Raw genomic sequence first — 16,217 nt, 5'->3', positions numbered from 1 at the left:
GGCTGCAGGGCTCTGCTCCATCCCTCTGGCTGCAGCCGACCGCATCCCGTCCCCACAGAGAGCCCTGCAGAGCCTCATCCCCCCACCCAGGCAGGAGCTGGTGCCCCCAGCAGCAGCTGACCTGGCTGTGAGCTGCAGAGAGGGCCCAGGCTTTGCCCTTGTTTCTCGTCAGCACAAGGCTCCACCTTGTCCCATTTGGATGAAAATCCCCCCTCGCCCTGCTCCCTGCAGGGTGCCATGCTCCCGGTGCCGCTGATGGCTGTGGCATTTCTGCTCTCCCCAGGCCCAGCCGGCTTTGGATCCCTGCGGCTGGTGGGCGGAGGGAGCCGGTGCGACGGACGAGTGGAGATCTTCCAGGATGGGGCGTGGGGCAGAGTCCTGGATGAGCAGTGGGACGTGCAGGAGGCCAGCGTGGTGTGCCGGCAGCTGCAGGTGCGGAGAGGCAGGGACAGCCTACAACCCCCCAAAGCCTGAGCGAGGGACGGGCTCCGTGGGGCTGCGAGGGGTCCGGTGTGCAGGGCACGAGGCCAAGCTGACCCTCTGCAACACCTCCCTGCCCGGCACGTGCGCTGGCAGCAGGGCTTGCGGAGGACGTGGGAGTCATTTGCTGGGGTGAGTGGCACTGCCCAGGCGCCCAGGTGACGGTGTGCGCAGGCAGGCAGGCCCTGACAGCGACTGGGGTTTCCACCCGCTGCAGGGAGCCGGCGGGTCCGGCTGGTGAACGGGGCCGGGCGCTGTGCAGGGAGAGTGGAGATCTACTCCCAGGGCATCTGGGGGACTGTCTGCGACGACGGCTGGGACCTGTCTGATGCCGCCGTCATTTGCCACCAGCTGGGCTGCGGAGAGGCAGTGGAGGCAGCCGGCTCCGCTCGCTTCGGGGAAGGCTCCGGGCAGATCTGGCTGGATGGTGTGAACTGCTCCGGGGCCGAAGCTGCTCTCTGGGACTGCCCAGCTGGGCCCTGGGGGCAGCACGACTGCGGGCACAAAGAGGATGCGGGAGTCGTCTGCTCAGGTCTGTGCCACCTCAGGAGCTGTGGTGGGAGCCTGGTCCCGGGGAGGGCAGGACGCGGGGAGAGCCGGCCATGGCCAAGGCTGCCCCTGGCTGCCTCTGAGCTCCTGCCCGAGGCCCACCCGTGCACGGACACCCTCAGTCCCACGGTGGGTCCCTGGGGAGCTCAGCCGTCCCCAAGGGTTCGCGGGAAGGGCAGGGCTGGCTGTAAATCCGGGACTTCTCTCTGCCCCTGGGTGCAAGGGGGATGTGGTAGCCTTGCCCCTGCCTGGCTGAGGTCCTGGAGGGATGTGGAGGTGTCCTGGCTCCCACAGCCCCAGATCAGCCTGTTCCCGCTTTGGGGCCTTTTCTTCCCAGAGTTCGTGGCCCTGAGGCTGGAGAACAGCGACGGCTGCTCCGGGCGCCTGCAGGTTTTCTACAACGGGACATGGGGGAGCATTTGCTCTAACTCCATCACTGACAACACGGTGACACTGGCGTGCAAGGAGCTGGGCTGCGGGGACGGAGGATCCCTGGAAACACACCTGCCCTCTGGCAGGGTGTCTGGCCCTGCCTGGCTGGATCGCGTGCAGTGTGGGGAGACAAACAGCTCTTTCTGGCAGTGTCCCTCCACACCCTGGAACCCACAGTCATGTGAATACCTGGAAGAGGAGATCCGCATCACCTGCAATGGTAACTCTGAGGCAACCAGGCACCAGTGTCACCCCAGCTCCTGCTCCCCACGGGGCATGGCCAAACACAGAGAAAGAGCTTGGAGAGGCTTTTACTTTCCATGCCAGACCCAGTGGCAGAAACATGACCGCGGCCACACATGTCCAGCAGCAGTTGCCTGCAACTGGGGGTTGCCAGCAGTGCCTGCAGGAAGCAGAGGCATCTCCAGGTGAGGTCTCAGAAGAGACCCGACAGGCTTCAGAAGAGCCTCCCCTCCATAGACAAGCTACTGCTGCTCTGTGAACCAGGGACCTTCTGGGGCTGAGCAATCAGGGTCCCCCCACAGTCCTGCACGTGTCCCATGGATGATGGGGTTTCAGTTGCTGCCGTGCCCCAGATGGTGCAGGGAGGCCTGAGCAGAGCTTAGCCCTGCTCTCTTCTACATGATCCCCCAAACCAGCCCCGTCACCACAGTGTTTCCTTCTTCAGGGGGACAGCCAGAAATGCACCCGACTCCGCTGGTGCCGTGCCCCAACTCCACGAGCTGCACAGGTAGGGAGGTCCCCTCTGTGTCTGGAAGGGCTCTTCCTGCTCTCCCGGTGCCATGGGAGGTCTTTCCTTTCTCCAGCCAGGGAGAAGATTCGTGCCGTGGGAGGCGAGGACGAGTGCTCGGGCAGAGTGGAGGTCTGGCACCGTGGCTCCTGGGGGACGGTGTGCGACGACTCGTGGGACATGCAGGATGCCGAGGTGGCGTGCAGGCAGCTGGGCTGTGGCCCTGTGGTGTCTGCCCTGCATGAGGCTGCGTTTGGGATGGGGACGGGCCCCATCTGGCTGGAGCAGGTGGAGTGCCGGGGGACGGAGCCGTCCCTGCAGGACTGCTGGGCCCAGGCCCGGGGACAGCGGGGCTTGCCGGCACAAGGAAGATGCTGCCGTGCGCTGCTCAGGTGAGTGGCAGGGCTGGGAGCCCTTGCTCGGGTATTAGCAGGGAGCTAGGGAAGGCCTTCTGTCCACGTGGTCCGGGCATGTCCCCTGACCTCCCGAGAGAAAGAACGTTCCTCTGGAGTGCAGGAGACTGGTGCCAGGCAGGGAGCAGCCTCGGTGTAACTGGCCGTGCTCTGGCCACTGCCCGTGGGGCCCTGCAGCCCCAGGGCTATCCCCTGGGCTGCCTCTGCCATCCTGCCTGCCTCCCAGAGCAGAGGTGCTGGGCTCTGCCCTGGCCTCCCTTTCTGGCACTACAGGAGGGGCAATTTGGGTGGGATGTGTCAGGGATATCGAGACACACACACACACACACACACACACACACACACACACGGTGTGTTGGGGAGGAGGTTTCCTGATACCCACACACCCACTCTCTCAGCCCAGCTCTCCTTTTCCTCCTCTGCAGCTACACCCAGGATGGCAACACCCCCACCCCGAGCAGGTAACTTGTCCTCCCCCCAGGCTGGGTACCCCCGGGGCCAGGCTGTGACCCACAGCTGGATGGAAGGGGCTCCTAGCTGGGGTGTGAAACTGCCTGGAGGAGATACTGGAGTGGTGGCAGGGGTTTGGGGAGAGCTGTAATTTACCCAAGAGTGTGGAAGCTTCCCTGTCACTCACCCCTGGGGCCTCCACCTGCTTCTGCTTTGCATGATGCGGCTAGCACTGGTGCTGCCCCTTCCAAGTTCTCTCCCATGCAGATCCCACCCGAGGCCATCAGAGCAGCAGCGGGAGAGTCTCAGTGCCCGTCATCATGTGCATCATCCTGGGGACCCTTGTCTGCCTGCTCCTGGCCCTCCTGGCTGGGCAAGTGCTGAGCGCCAGGGCTGGGCGCAGAGGTGGGTCCTTGCCCAGAGGTGCCGGGGGGAGATACCTCCTGGCAGGGCTGTGGGGTGCTGCGGGGGGTGTCAGCAAGGGGCACAGGCAGAGCGGGAGGGTGAGACTGTGTGCTGCTACCTGTCACATGTGCTGCCCCATTGAGTGACTGGTTGTGGGGCACCAGCAGCAAGGGGTGGAGAGAGCCCTGAGGTGGGGTGAGCTAGCCATGGGGCGAGGAGAGAAATGGCAGAGTGGGGATGGCCAAGGCTGGCAGTGCTCTCGGTAGTGCTGGAGGGGGCTCTGGGGAAAGAGAGATGCTAGGAGGAGTGTGGGGAAGCAGGGTCCATCACCGTGGTGTCAGGCCTTCAGGCTGTCCCTCTGCCCAGCCCTGCCCACACCCTGGCAGGACAGGGGCCCTACTATAGACCCGTGGGGCAGGTAGGAGCAAGCTCCAGGTGGAGAGGAAAGGTGGGAACAGATCCAGGGTGAGACAAGGGGGACATGGCACACAGGCCAGAGGGGCATGAGCGCTGTCTCCAAAGGGATGATGTGAGGGTGACGCTGCCCCAGATGATCTTCACATCGATGTTGCCCTCACTGGGGATGTGATAGATGTGCCTGGACAGCACAGTGGGGCTGTGCTGTTGGACCTGTCCTGAGGTGGCCCAAGGAACCGTTTTGGGGGAGCACAGTGAGGTCCCTTTTCCCCTCTGCCTGTCCCTGTGCCAGCCCTGCCTCTGTCCCCAGGCTCCAGCAGAGCCCAGGAGCCCTTCCCCGAGGCTGTGTACGAGGAGATCGGGTACAGCCCAGCGTGGGAGAAACGGGCCAGGTTTGATCGCTCAGGTGGGTGTGGGTCTTCCCTGGAGGCACATCTGCAGGACCCATTCCTCTGGCCCCAACCCAGAGCTGACCCTCTTAAGCCCCCCAGCCTGTGGTGCCTGTAGTGCTGGGGCTGTGGGAGCTGTGGGGAGAGCATCCAGGTCCTGATCCCAGGAGAGAAGCTTTCTCCCAGTCAGCTTTGACTGTTCCAGCTGGACAGCCCTTCTCTTCCTGCCCCTGCACCCCATGAGACACCCGAGGAGCGAGGGAAGGGGCTGTCCTGGGCCAGCTCTGGAAGCTCCTTTGAGACAGGGTTTGTCCCGGGGGATCAGGGTGAATTCCCAGCCCTCCTCCCCACACAGCCCCAGCTCTGTGGGTCCCCCTTCCCCAGCAGCGCTGACCGTGAACCACGTCAGTGGGGCTTGCTCCATAACACCCGCTGTGCATCTCTCCAGGCTCCTATTCAGAGGAGTCCCTGACCCAGCTGCAGCCCCACCCTAGGGTCAGTGAGGAGGAGAAAGGTCTGGGATCAGCACCAGGTAACGGAGGCAGGAAGGGGTTGATCTCCCTGCAGACATGGGGTGGACACATGTGTCCCTGAGTGTCACCATCGGAGAAGGGGAGGATATGGGCATCACTTGTGGTTCTGCCAAGCCCAGTGTCTGCGCTCTGTGTCCCTGCACATCCTCCCATCCTCTGCTCTGCAGGACAGATCTTCTCACTGTCACCAACTCCCCTCTCCTTTCAGACGTCCTTGTCCTGCCCGGAGGTGACCCAGCAGATGGCTACGATGATGCCAGGGAGGTTCCTGATGCGGGGGAGGATGATGTGCCTGGGCAGGGAGAGTGGGAAATGCCCAGGATGCCAGAGGAGGGAGCAGGGCCCAGGGCTGCACCTGGAGGTGAGAGGGAAAGAGAGCGCTGCCTGTTCCTAGGGTGCCATCCCTGGTGCCCCTCAAGTCACTACCCTACTGACACCCAAACCTGCAGGGAAGAGGAAACCTGGCATGGGAGTTTTCCTTGAAAGGCCCGGGGGTGGGAGAAGGAGCTGAATGTGGTGAGGAGCAGGGAGGGTGGTGGTGTACAGACCCCATGGAGTGAACTGAAACGTCCGACCTTGCTGCTTGCAGGGGGCAGCCTGCGCTCCTGGAGAAGTGCCGACGTCCCTGGAGCTGAAGGAGACACCTCGTCCCTGTCCCCGGGGAGCATGGGCTATGATGATGCTGAAGAGGTGCCTGTGGCACTTCCCTGTGAGGACGCAAAGGCTGTGACACCCGAGCTTGGTGCACAGCAGTCCCTGAGCCCCAGGCCAGGAGAGCCCATCCCTGCTGCACAGCTGGGTGCAGCCAGGAGGGAGGAGAGGTCTGTGCAGCTGGGAGAGCCGCGAGCACCAGGGGACTGTCTCCCTTGAGCCATGGGCAGCAGAAACTGCTGGGAGTTTCCTCCGTTTTTATTCCCATTTTTATGCTGTGCATTCTTATATTTGCTTATTAAAAGCCTCTGGGGGCTTTGACCCAGAGCTGATGCTTCCCTACCAGGTGTCAGGGCATCTCCCTGAGGCTGGTCAGGGGGAGCAGAGAACAGAGACACCATGGCAAGGAAGGGACACGTCTCAGGGACAGCAGGCTCAGGGTCAGCCTGTGGGGCTGCGTGAGGCCATGGTCCCTGGGGAATAATCTTGGTGAGAGAGACATCCATCCTGCTGCCCACAGGCAGTTTCTAATCAAAGTGACTCTCTGATAGGTCCCATGATGCACCCCAGTGGGAGCACCCATTTCTTCCCCCAAGGGTTCCAGCTGCTCTTTCCCCCAGGCCCTGCCTGGGCCACACTGATCCCACCATGCAGAGGCCACGACAGAGCTGCCATGTCAGGGTGAGCCCTGGGCTTTTGTCTCACAGAAGCGAGCCCTAAGGTGACCGCAGGTCCCTGAAAACCCCAGCCAGCCCCAGGTGGGATCATGGCCCGCGGATTACTTCCCACAATGCTTGGGAGGCAGCTCTGCTCCCCACTGCCGTGGGACAGGGTGCAGAGCCACCTCCTGGGAAACACGTGGCTGGGATTCTCTCTCCTCATGCTCTGCCAGGACCCCAGTCTCCATGGGTTGTTCCTCCTGCCTTGCAGACCCAGAGCAGCCCTGGGAAACCCTCCTCCTGCTCCCCTGCAGCTCCCACCCCTGCCCCCCTGCTGCCTTGCCAGGGATGTCAGTTTGGGTTGTGTGCGGGGCAGTACTTGTGGGCAGGTACGTGAGGGCTGGGAGCACCGAGGATGAGGGCACCGTTCCCTCAGCGCTGTTAGAGGGCCAGGGGGTTGGAGAAAGCTTCCCCACAAGACGCGTGCGGCAGCCAAAAGCTGTGCTCCAGCCCCTGGCCTGTAGAAGGACCCATCTGGGAGGATGCTCATGTGGGCACATTTCCATGGCAGTGGAGATTTTGTGTCCCTCCACTAAAACAGGTGCTGCTGGGAGCTGAGCCAGGGTCCCGGTCCCTCTCCCTCAGCTGGGGTTTCACCTGCCCCAGCACCCACGGCACAGAAACTTTGTGCAGAAGCCAGGCTGGGAGAAGAGTTTGGCACCTGGGCAGGACCTGGCGCCCAAACTGCCCAACTGCCCTCCCTGTTCCCGCTGGTGGGTCTCCGCACTCCACCGGCTCTTCACCAATGGGCTTCTCTGCTGCAGGCTGGAAGGTGTGTTGGGTGTCTGTAGCAGGATTGCCTGTGGGGAGTAGCTGCAGCTCCATAGTGCTGCAAACAGCAGGATCTGGCCCTGGAGCAGAAGTGGAGAGGAGGCAGACGTTGCCAACATCTTCTGCTATAGCAGTGTTGCCCCATTCCCTGCTGGGAGCTCCTCCACCCCTGGGCTGACCCTGGGGGCACCTGGGGGGAGCCGAGGTTCACACATCCCTCTGCCCCACACCTGAGAGCCTTCCTGCTGGCAGCCCCCATGGGAGAGCAGTGTTCCCAGGGCAAGACCCCCACAATGATGCGTGACATCCATGGGCATTGCAAACACAGCCTGGACAACTCCCACTGGGATAAGCTCCAGCCCTGCATCTCAGAGAAATAAGGTATAAAGGTGAAGTAAAGAAGAGGGGAGTGTTATCTTCTGAACACGGGATGGTGGGGGCCTCTGGACAGTATGGACACTGATCTGCACACTCCAGGTGCCCCAAGTGGGAACTGGGGAGAAGAGCCCAGTGCCTGTCCGGTGTGACTGCCCCACCAGCTCTGCCCTCCCACAGGTGTAATATTTTTCCCATAATCTGGCACCTGGTAGAGGTTTGCCTCTTTCTCCTTGAGGAAATAAGCCCCAGGCGTGGGTGTGCTTGAGGGGGCAGCACCCCTGAGCAGAAAGAACCTGTTTCATGCATTTTGGGACCTAATAGGATGGCCCTCCCAGATGGGTCCCTTCTCTGCATCAAAGCAGGATTGCCACTGTGCCCCAGATCTGTGTCTGCTCCTGCAGCTCCTGATGATCTACCTGAGGGGGGTCGCAGTGAGACCCCAGCCCTCAGCACCGCTGCCCCACACTGGGCAGAGCTCAGATGTGGAAAGCCCATGGGAGAGCAGCCTTATTTCTCTGAGTTTGGGCTCCCTGTTCCCAAGGAGGAGCAGTGCAACAGGGCGAGGTGCCCCCAGGCTCTGATGACATCCCAGGGTGTGTGGTGGGGGCACACAGGGGCAGAAATCCCATAACCCCTCCTCTAGTCACTGGGCCTTGCCCTGCACCACTCCTCCCACCAGCATCCCAGGAGGTGAGGTGGACAGCAGGCTTCCATCTCCCTGGGGCTGCGGGTGTGGGTTGGGCTCAGGGACCTCCCCACTCCTCCAGTGCTGAGGCCTGTCCTGACAGCAAAGCAGTGCCCTGGGACAGCACTGGCTGGGGTCTCCGTGGCAGGGTGGCCTGAGCACGGGCAGCTGTTAACTCCAAGGCTGAGAGCCTGACCACATGCAGGGGTGGTATCTTCGTGGTAGTAAACATGGGACAATTGTGCTGCTCAGCTGCAAGGAGTGCCTCTCCCTGGGACTGCGGAGACGATGGCCTCCCTGTGGGCAGTGTGCCCTGGTCTGGGAACTGAGGTTGAGGTGAAGGATGTGTGTGAGGAGGGGAGCAGTCTGTGCACCAGTGAGAATGACCATGAGGAGAGAGACAGTCTTTGCAGAGACCCCTGAGTGGAGAGATCCCGATCCCTGTGGAGCAGGGAAGGAGACCCAGCTGGAGAACACCCCAAAGACACACTGAGTGGAGAGTCCTGCCCAGCGGAAGGCTGGGGGCTTGTGGTGCAAGAGGAAGGCTCCTTCTAACCTGTAGATGTGCAGCTACAGCACACGGGCAGTGCTCTGGCAAGAGGGGAAGGAGCGAGGAGGGCCAGGGCAGGATGGACAAAGGCAGACGGGCTCTGCAAGACCCTAAGGGAGAAAAGCATTGCTGAAACCCATGGTTGAACCAGGGACCTTTAGATCTTCAGTCTAACGCTCTCCCAGCTGAGCTACTTCAGCCCTGACCCAGCAGCCCTTGTCCCTGTGCCACCCGTGCCAGGCCACAGCCTGACACACGTGAGGAGAGCTCCTTGGGGACGTTCCCAGGAAAAAGCTGTGCCCAGTTCAAGCAGAGTGGGCCTGGCCTCTCCCTGCCCCTGTGGCCAGGTGGGCTCCAGTTGCGGGGTGGGTGCCAGCTTACAGTGGGCGTGACAAGATATGTGTTGGGCCTTAAATACAAAGGTGATGGTTGCAAAGTCAAGTGAGCAGGCCAGGCACATGCAGCTGCAAAGGCTGAGGAAGAAAGAAGTGTGGGATTGGTGGCAGACACCTCTCACAGAGAAGTGAAGGGCCAGGGGAGGAAGAGCTCGTGTTGGTGCCATAGGCTTTTGCTTCATTCTTGCCTGAGCCAGAGCGTTTTGTTCAATGTTGGGAGACCATATGTAGGGGGAAAGGAGGCTTGGAAACCTCCAAGGGTCTGGGTTGCAGAGCCTCTCAAGATAACCTCTTCCAGTGTGTAGGTGACCTCATGGTTATGACCTCATGGTCCTCATCTCCTGCCTGAACGTTCTTTCCACTTTTGTCCCTTGCCTCTCCTTTTCCCACCATCCACCACAGATGAAGAGCCTGGCTCTATTTTCTTAGCTGCCTGACAGGTACTGAAATGCTCCTACGAGGTTTCCCAAAGCCTTCTCGTCTCCATACTGGACAGTGTTCCCTCAGCCTTTCCTCAGGTGGGAAGCTCTCCAGCCCCCTGCACGTCTACACATGCCCGACTGTATTGGTGCCTCTTCACTGATCTTGCTCCAGTTGATCAATGTCCTTCCTGTACTGGGGGCAGGAGGCCCCAAACTCAGTGCAGTACTGGGCATGTGGTCTAGCAAGCACTGAATGGAAGGGGAGAATCCCTCCCCCTCATCTCCTGGCCATGCTCCTCTTCAGACAGCCAGGATGCTGTTGGCCTTCTGGGTTGCCAGCCGTCACCGCTGACTCATGTGCAGCTTGTTGTCCACCATGACCCCCAGGGCCATTTTCTGCTGAGCTGCACCCCACCCAGGGCTGTTGCCCAGGGTTAGGCCAGCCCAGGGAAGGACTTGGTTGAAGATGAGGGGTGTTGAGGGAAAGGATTAGGGAGGTAGGTAGGGCTTAGATTTCAGGCATCTGGTGAGGGTTTCAGCTTCAGTGATCAGGGCAGGGCTAAGGATGAGAGCTCACCTTTCAGGGTTAGGTGTTAGGGTATAGGCAAAGGTTTAGGGGGAGCTGCGAAGTGCCAGGCCTGAGGGGCAAGGATGTGGCACTCTGCGTGTATTTGTCCTCAGAGTGACCGGGGGAAAACCTCAGCTGCTGATGACCAAAGGCATCACCATTCAGATGGGCTGGGAATTAGCACTGAGCCCCTTGGCAGGGCACATCCAAGGGGGTACACGACACAGGATGTCTCTGTCTCCTTTCTTTGTCACCCTGAAGTCACTTGCCTCTGTTCTTCTGCTCTAATCAGCCCCCAGAGAGGCTCACGTCAATCTCCTGAGGGAGCTTCCTCACCCAAACCCCTCAGCATGCCCCACTAAACCCAAAGACTCTTTATTCCTCCCATAGCTCTCCAGACTCAGTAACTTTCCCCTGGGAGCTTGTTAGAGTGCAGCAACTCTAATTAGTTTATTCTTGCATCTTAATTTCTGTCCAGTTGCAGGGGGGCTTTTAGAACAGGCTGTTTCGAGGATGGGTTTTGCTAAATATAATGATGTTAACAACCACATGATGTAACACAAGTTCATTTCTTTCTCAGTTATACCTCAGAAATGCTTTGAACATTGACAAATGATTTTTCAGTTGACTGTAAAATGTTGCCCACAACACCCCAAATTCATTTGCTAGAGGTGGGCATGGGCTAAGGAGGCACAGGAAGATAGGCAGGGAGATCACTAGAGGCATGAGGTCGTAACAAGGCTCTGGGCTAGAAATTTGGCCAAGAAGGTGGAAAAGTTGATTTAAACTGCCAAACTCTCTTTTAGCCAACTTGCTAATTGTGCGTATATTTATAATTTCCTATCTATTTGTCTAGCATATTTCTTTTATGGTCATCACTTGAGGAAGGTAGACCTTAGTGGAGGCTTGGACTTGGCATACAGTTGAGGACTTCATGTTGTTTGTTTGTTTTTTTTTTTTAATAATTTGTTCATATTTTACTTCCGTTTCTTCAAATTAATAAGATTCCTGTGACTATTTACAGTCAAGTCTCAGGGTAAATCAGGTGGGAATTGGTGCAAAGGAGCTGTAACATTCAGCTGTGAACATCAGTGAGGAAGTCTGATGTAGAAGAATGCAAGTCCCAGGCAGCCCCTGAGGGAAATGGTGGGGCTGGGGAGGTGGGGAGGAAAGTTGCCCATACAGTGGGGGACCATGAGGAGACCGCTGTTGCTACATTTCCTGTCCTCCTTAGAAGACCCTCTGAATTGGAGAAAGCTTCTATCACTTCTGTAAAATTAAAAAAGGATTAAAAACCCCTTCAAAATGAAAAAAAAAAAAAAATATGTACGAAGTTGTCATTAAAATCTTCCACTTTAAGTAGACTCCTGAAGCCTCTCCAATTAGCTGTACAAGCCTGGAAGTCCTGAAATAATTGATGGAAGAGATGTGGCTCCTTTGGGTTTTCTGCACTTTAATGAGACCCGGGGTGTATTTGGTGCTTGAACCTCAGATACTGAGAGGAGCTGAACCAACCTCTGAAGGGGTTACAGTCAGAAGCAAAAGCCAAAGTGTCTTGGAGTGTTAATTGGCCCCTCTGAGGCCCATTACAGACCAGGTGTCCCCATGGATTAGTTAGAGAAGAAAATTGGAGGCTGTGAGTACAGGTAGGCAAAGGCACTGTGCAAGGGGAGCTGATGCTGAGTAAAACTTGATATATTTTATCATAGCCAAGTGGTCAGCCCCAAGAAGGGGGATCCCGTCCCTCACACTGGCTCAGGGCTCTTCCTGGGGCACTGTGGGGTGGGGTGGGCAATGCTGAGTGGAGGACAGTGGTACCACAGCTCCCAGCCTCCCTGGGGGGCTGCAAGGAAGCCACGAGGCCCCAGTTCCATGCGATTATCATGTCTCCTTTCAGGCCTTGGTAGCAGAGACAACTGCCATAGCCAAGGGGACAGAGACCCCCAGGCTGTGGACACCCAACCTATGGCATCTCCCTGCCTTTCCTGAGATCTCTCCTTCCTCCCTGCCTGTTCCTTGGAACACAAAGCATTGCACTGATCCAGGCTCTGGCTGACCTCTGGCACCACAGCAATACCCTTCAAGGGACATTTCTTTCTCCTCCTGTCCAGTCTCAACCTCCCAAGCTGCACTTTGTGATGCTTTTCCTTTCTCAGGTGGTTTCCCACTACAAAGAAAAGCTCCACAATCTCTGAAAACACCCAAAACTCCTAATTTCAAGCTACTCTTTTACTCCCGCACGACCTTCCACACCATCAGGACAAGGAAGCCCAGGTCCCTCAGCTACTCCACACACTTCATGTGCTTCATGCCTCCTAAACCCACCTTTGCAGACATCCTCTGGGCACTCTCCCATTCCTTCCTGCTCCTCAGAATGGAAGACCCAGAGAATGTTACAGGTGTGGCCACACCAGTGCTGAGTCGAGGGGGATGATAACTCCCCGTGTCTCGATGGTCATGCTACAATGCAGCTCCGTATGCAGGAGCTGGCTCTATTCATGGTGAGCCTTTACCAGCAGCACATATGGCATCACTCACAGTGCCCAGGGCCTTCTCCTCAGACTCACTCCTCTGCTGGTCCAGTCCCACTTTGCCCCTTCTCCTTGTACAACTTGAGGTTCCTGCTGGCCAAAGCCCCAAGTATCTCAAGGTCCCTGTGCACTGAAGCTCCAGCACATCAGCATTTAAGGCATGTGTGCAGATGGTTCCTCTGAGAAGACAATAACTTGAGTGGATGTATGGCAGTATGGGTAAGAAAAAGAAATGCTCATTTAATGGAAGTGATGACGAAGGTGGAAAGCACCACTGTAACGATGAGCTAGCTCATCCTCAGTCACACTGAACTTCACAGGAAGACAATGAGCAGTGAGGTTGACCTAAATCTATGTGCCTCAGAAGGTCAGTACCACACCTTATTGGGCAACGACTAACGGTCAATTTCAGGGATAGGAGTGACAAAAAGCAGCATTTGCTGCTTTCCAAAACTTGCAGCAAACTCCTGCCAGCAGGCAGCGGAGGCACAGATGCAGAAGCCACCCCTGACAAGAATGTTGTGCACGCTGAAAAGTCTTTTTGGTTGAAGGCAGATCGTGATGAGGGCTGAGCAGTTTGTCACAACAGGCAGAGCACAGCCTGACATTTCCGATCCTAGTTCATGTGACTGCAAAGAACAAGAGGAAGGAATTTGTTGCTTGCAAACAGCCTGGATCATGAGCATGAGCCATGGCCTTTGGTCACAGAGGCCAAATGATCCAACCAGCTGGTGTGCATGTCAGATGCAGAGGGCAGTGGGGCCCATAAGAACTTGCCTATTTGACAAAAAGGGTTGCAAGGAGCCAGGCTTACCAAGAAAGGCAATCTGCAAAGTCCTGATTTCAGCTGGGACAGAGTTAATTTTCTTCCTAGCAGCTGGTACAGTGCTGTGCTTTGGGTTTAGGATGAGAACAATGTTGAGAACACACGGATGTTTTAGTTGTTGTTGAGCAGGGCTTATCCTAAGTCGAGGATTGTTCAGTTTCCCATGCTGCCAGTGAGGGGGGGCACAAGAATCTGAGAGGGAGCATGGCCAGGACAGCTGACCCGAACTAGCCAGAGTGCTATTTGATACCACAGGACATCAGGCCCTGTATATAAACAAGGAGGGAGGAAGGCAGTGGGTTGGCCGGGAGATGTGGATCACTGCTTGGGGGGACCAGCTGGGCATGGATCAGTGGGTACAGAGCAATTGCACTGGGCACCCCTTGTCTTCTTCTTTGGTTTTACTTCCTCTCTCTTTTTGTTATCTTCCTTTTCATTACAATTATTGCAATTATTTCTATTATTATTATTAATATTATTATTATTACTACATCTTGTTTCAATTATTAAATTCTTCTTATCTCAAACTATGAGGATTTTTGTTGTTTTCATTTTTTTTTTTCTGATTCTCCTCCACATCCCACCAGGGGAGATGTGGGGATAGTGAGTGAGTGGCTGCATGGTGCTTAGCTGTCAGCTGGGGGTAAACCACAATATTCCTTTTTGGTGCCCCAAATGTCATCTGATGGTGTGACCACAGCCCTGAGCAGTACAGCTGGGAGTGGCAGTTGGTCCTGACACCAATCACCACCGTGCAGTACAGGACCTGCAGCAGGTGAGTTTGGGGTCTGGATGGTGCCATTTGTTGTCCTGAGACAAATGTGAAGACTCTGGTTAAGTCCTATTAAAGAGTAGCCCAAGCACCCCTCAGGTCGTTCTGGATATCCAGAGAAGTGGGGGGTGGGAGCAATGGGCAGGCCTGAAGCCTGTCTTCAAATCTTAGAGGTGTTTCTTTCCCAAGGTGGAGATGGTGTGGGTACAAGGAGAGTGGCCTGATCCTCCCGTGCCAGGCAGAGCATCCAGCTCAGGGGTGCAGACGTCTGGAGGAGGCTCAGACCAGAGGTGTCTATAGGAGATCCTCCTGCCAGCACTGAATTTGGGAGATGCTTTGGCAGGGCTTCCTAAGGGCTGATACAAAGGAGACAATTCCTGGTGGCGAAAGGCCAGTGCAACCCTTCGTGCCCACCTTCCCTCTCCCCTACAGCCACTGTTCTGGAGGCTGTTGGTCACCTGTGAGTGGCTCTCAGCCAGGCAAGAAGAGCTGCCCGGAGGAGCAGGAAGCCACGTGGAGCAGAAGTTGCCAAAGGCCAGAAGGGCGATGAAGCTGCCCTTGGGTTGGCAGCAGGTGGAGCAGGACCCAGCAACGGCTGGTGGCTAAAAGAAGCATGTCCCCAGAGAAGACTGGTGGCATCCAGAACCTGGGCTGGCTGCCCAGCAGATGTTGTAGCCCCACCTCTCAGTGAGATGAAGGAGCTGATGCAGGGGGAAGCACCGCACTTCCCCAAATCCTGCCTCAGCACTGAAAAGGGGACAGTCAAACCCTGTCACTTCTCTGTTCCTCCAGGAATGGGTGCAGCAAGATGAGAGGCTTGATGTGGCCTGTCGTGTCATTCTGGAGCAAATATTTGAGACAGAGCACCAGGAAATTGTAACCATGGGCACGTGAGCTTTTCCTACTGAGGGTCGGTGTCACATGGCTGCAGTGACCAGGAGATGGTGGGGTTTAAACTCCCAAGAGAGGTGTGCAGGACAAACCCAGAATCAGAGCCTTGGAGTACAAGGGAGAAATTTTTGGCTTGTTCAGGAAGTTCCTGGGCTGGATTTCTTGGGAAACTGCCCTGTAGAACAAAGGGGCCTTGGACAACTGTTTCATCTTCAAGGCCAACCCTGTTGAAATGCAAAAACTATGTGGGCTTTTTATGGATGAAGTTGAGCAACCATGGCAGGAGGCCAGCACACTTTCTTGTGCAGCCTTGCCACTGCAGTTGCCTGTGCCTGAGCCTGCCCACTTGCTTTCGCTGCAGCCACATTTTCACTGGAATTCCATGGAAATCCCAGAGCTCCTACTCTCAAGCTGGCATCCACCCCAAGCCCATACAGCCTGGCCAACCACCGAGGCACCAGCCACCCCTGTGCCCCTGTGTGCAGCCCAGGGCATGGCTCACACCCCCCCTTTCCTTGTTGGTGCCCCTGCTCCCAGCACCTGCTGTGCTGTCCCCAGATGCCACCCTCTTGCCACCAGCCTGCCTGTGGGATGGGGTGGAGATTGCACAGAGGGAATGAAGGGGATCAGGCTGCCCTGGGGGAGCACAGAGACCTTGTCTGTACATGCAGGGATGGAGCTAGGAAAGGCAGAGCTCAACTGGTGCTCAAACTGGCAAGGGATGCAGAAGGTAGCAAAAGGGGCTTCGGTAACGGTGTTGGCAGCCACAGCAAGGCTAAAAAAAAAAAAAGAAAAGCGGGCCCAAAACTCAGTGAGGGAGTGGGCCTAGTGACCAAGAACATGTGGAGAGACTTTCAGCAAGCTGGTTGGCCATACATGATTCTGTGGGTCCTCTATGGGGTGAGTTTCAGCCAAGGGTGCTGAGGGTGCTGGCCAAAGTCAGTGTGTGGCTGCTTCTGTCACCCTGGAAAGGCCATGGCAGTCAGGGAGGTTCCTGATGTCTGGGAAAAGGCAAACATGCCACCCGTCTTCATGAAGAGCAAAAAGGAAGATGAGGGAGCTACAGGCTGCTCAGCCTCAGTCTGTCCTGGGAAAGTGATGGAGCAAATCCTCCTGGAAGCCATTTCCAAGCACCTGAAGGACAAGAAGGGGATTTGGAACTTCCAGTAAAAACTGAATAAAGGCAAATTCTGCCTGACCAACGTGAATACCGTTTACAATGAGATGATGGGCCCTTTG

The 16,217-nt window shown here is 57.0% G+C and overlaps 1 protein-coding gene across 1 annotated transcript; it reads left to right on the top strand.

Moving 5' to 3' along the window:
* Nucleotides 1–255: 255 nt before the first annotated feature.
* LOC122153010 (antigen WC1.1-like) lies at nucleotides 256–14,981 on the top strand. Its single transcript, XM_042789139.1, has 10 exons — nucleotides 256–442; nucleotides 698–1,012; nucleotides 1,367–1,681; nucleotides 2,289–2,604; nucleotides 3,051–3,064; nucleotides 3,343–3,480; nucleotides 4,208–4,303; nucleotides 4,735–4,818; nucleotides 5,409–5,509; nucleotides 14,880–14,981. Exons 1-10 carry the CDS (start codon nucleotides 256–258, stop codon nucleotides 14,979–14,981), a joined length of 1,668 nt encoding a protein of 555 aa, XP_042645073.1.
* Nucleotides 14,982–16,217: the final 1,236 nt, after the last annotated feature.

The sequence above is a fragment of the Tyto alba genome, unplaced genomic scaffold (assembly GCF_018691265.1).
Source record: "Tyto alba isolate M040663 unplaced genomic scaffold, T.alba_DEE_v4.0 Super-Scaffold_15, whole genome shotgun sequence".
Taxonomy (NCBI): Eukaryota; Metazoa; Chordata; class Aves; order Strigiformes; family Tytonidae; genus Tyto; species Tyto alba.
The sequence above is the reverse complement of the archived record's forward strand: the minus strand, read 5'-3'. Positions and strand labels throughout refer to the sequence as shown.

Excerpts from the sequence above, each read along its gene's own strand:
- LOC122153010 (XM_042789139.1), top strand. The coding sequence starts at position 256 with ATGGCTGTGGCATTTCTGCTCTCCCCAGGCCCAGCCGGCTTTGGATCC. Across the intron at positions 443-697 it reads GCAGCTGCAGGTGCGGAGAG|GGAGCCGGCGGGTCCGGCTG; the intron begins GCAGGGACAGCC and ends CACCCGCTGCAG. Across the intron at positions 5,510-14,879 it reads GCTATGATGATGCTGAAGAG|GAATGGGTGCAGCAAGATGA; the intron begins GTGCCTGTGGCA and ends CTGTTCCTCCAG.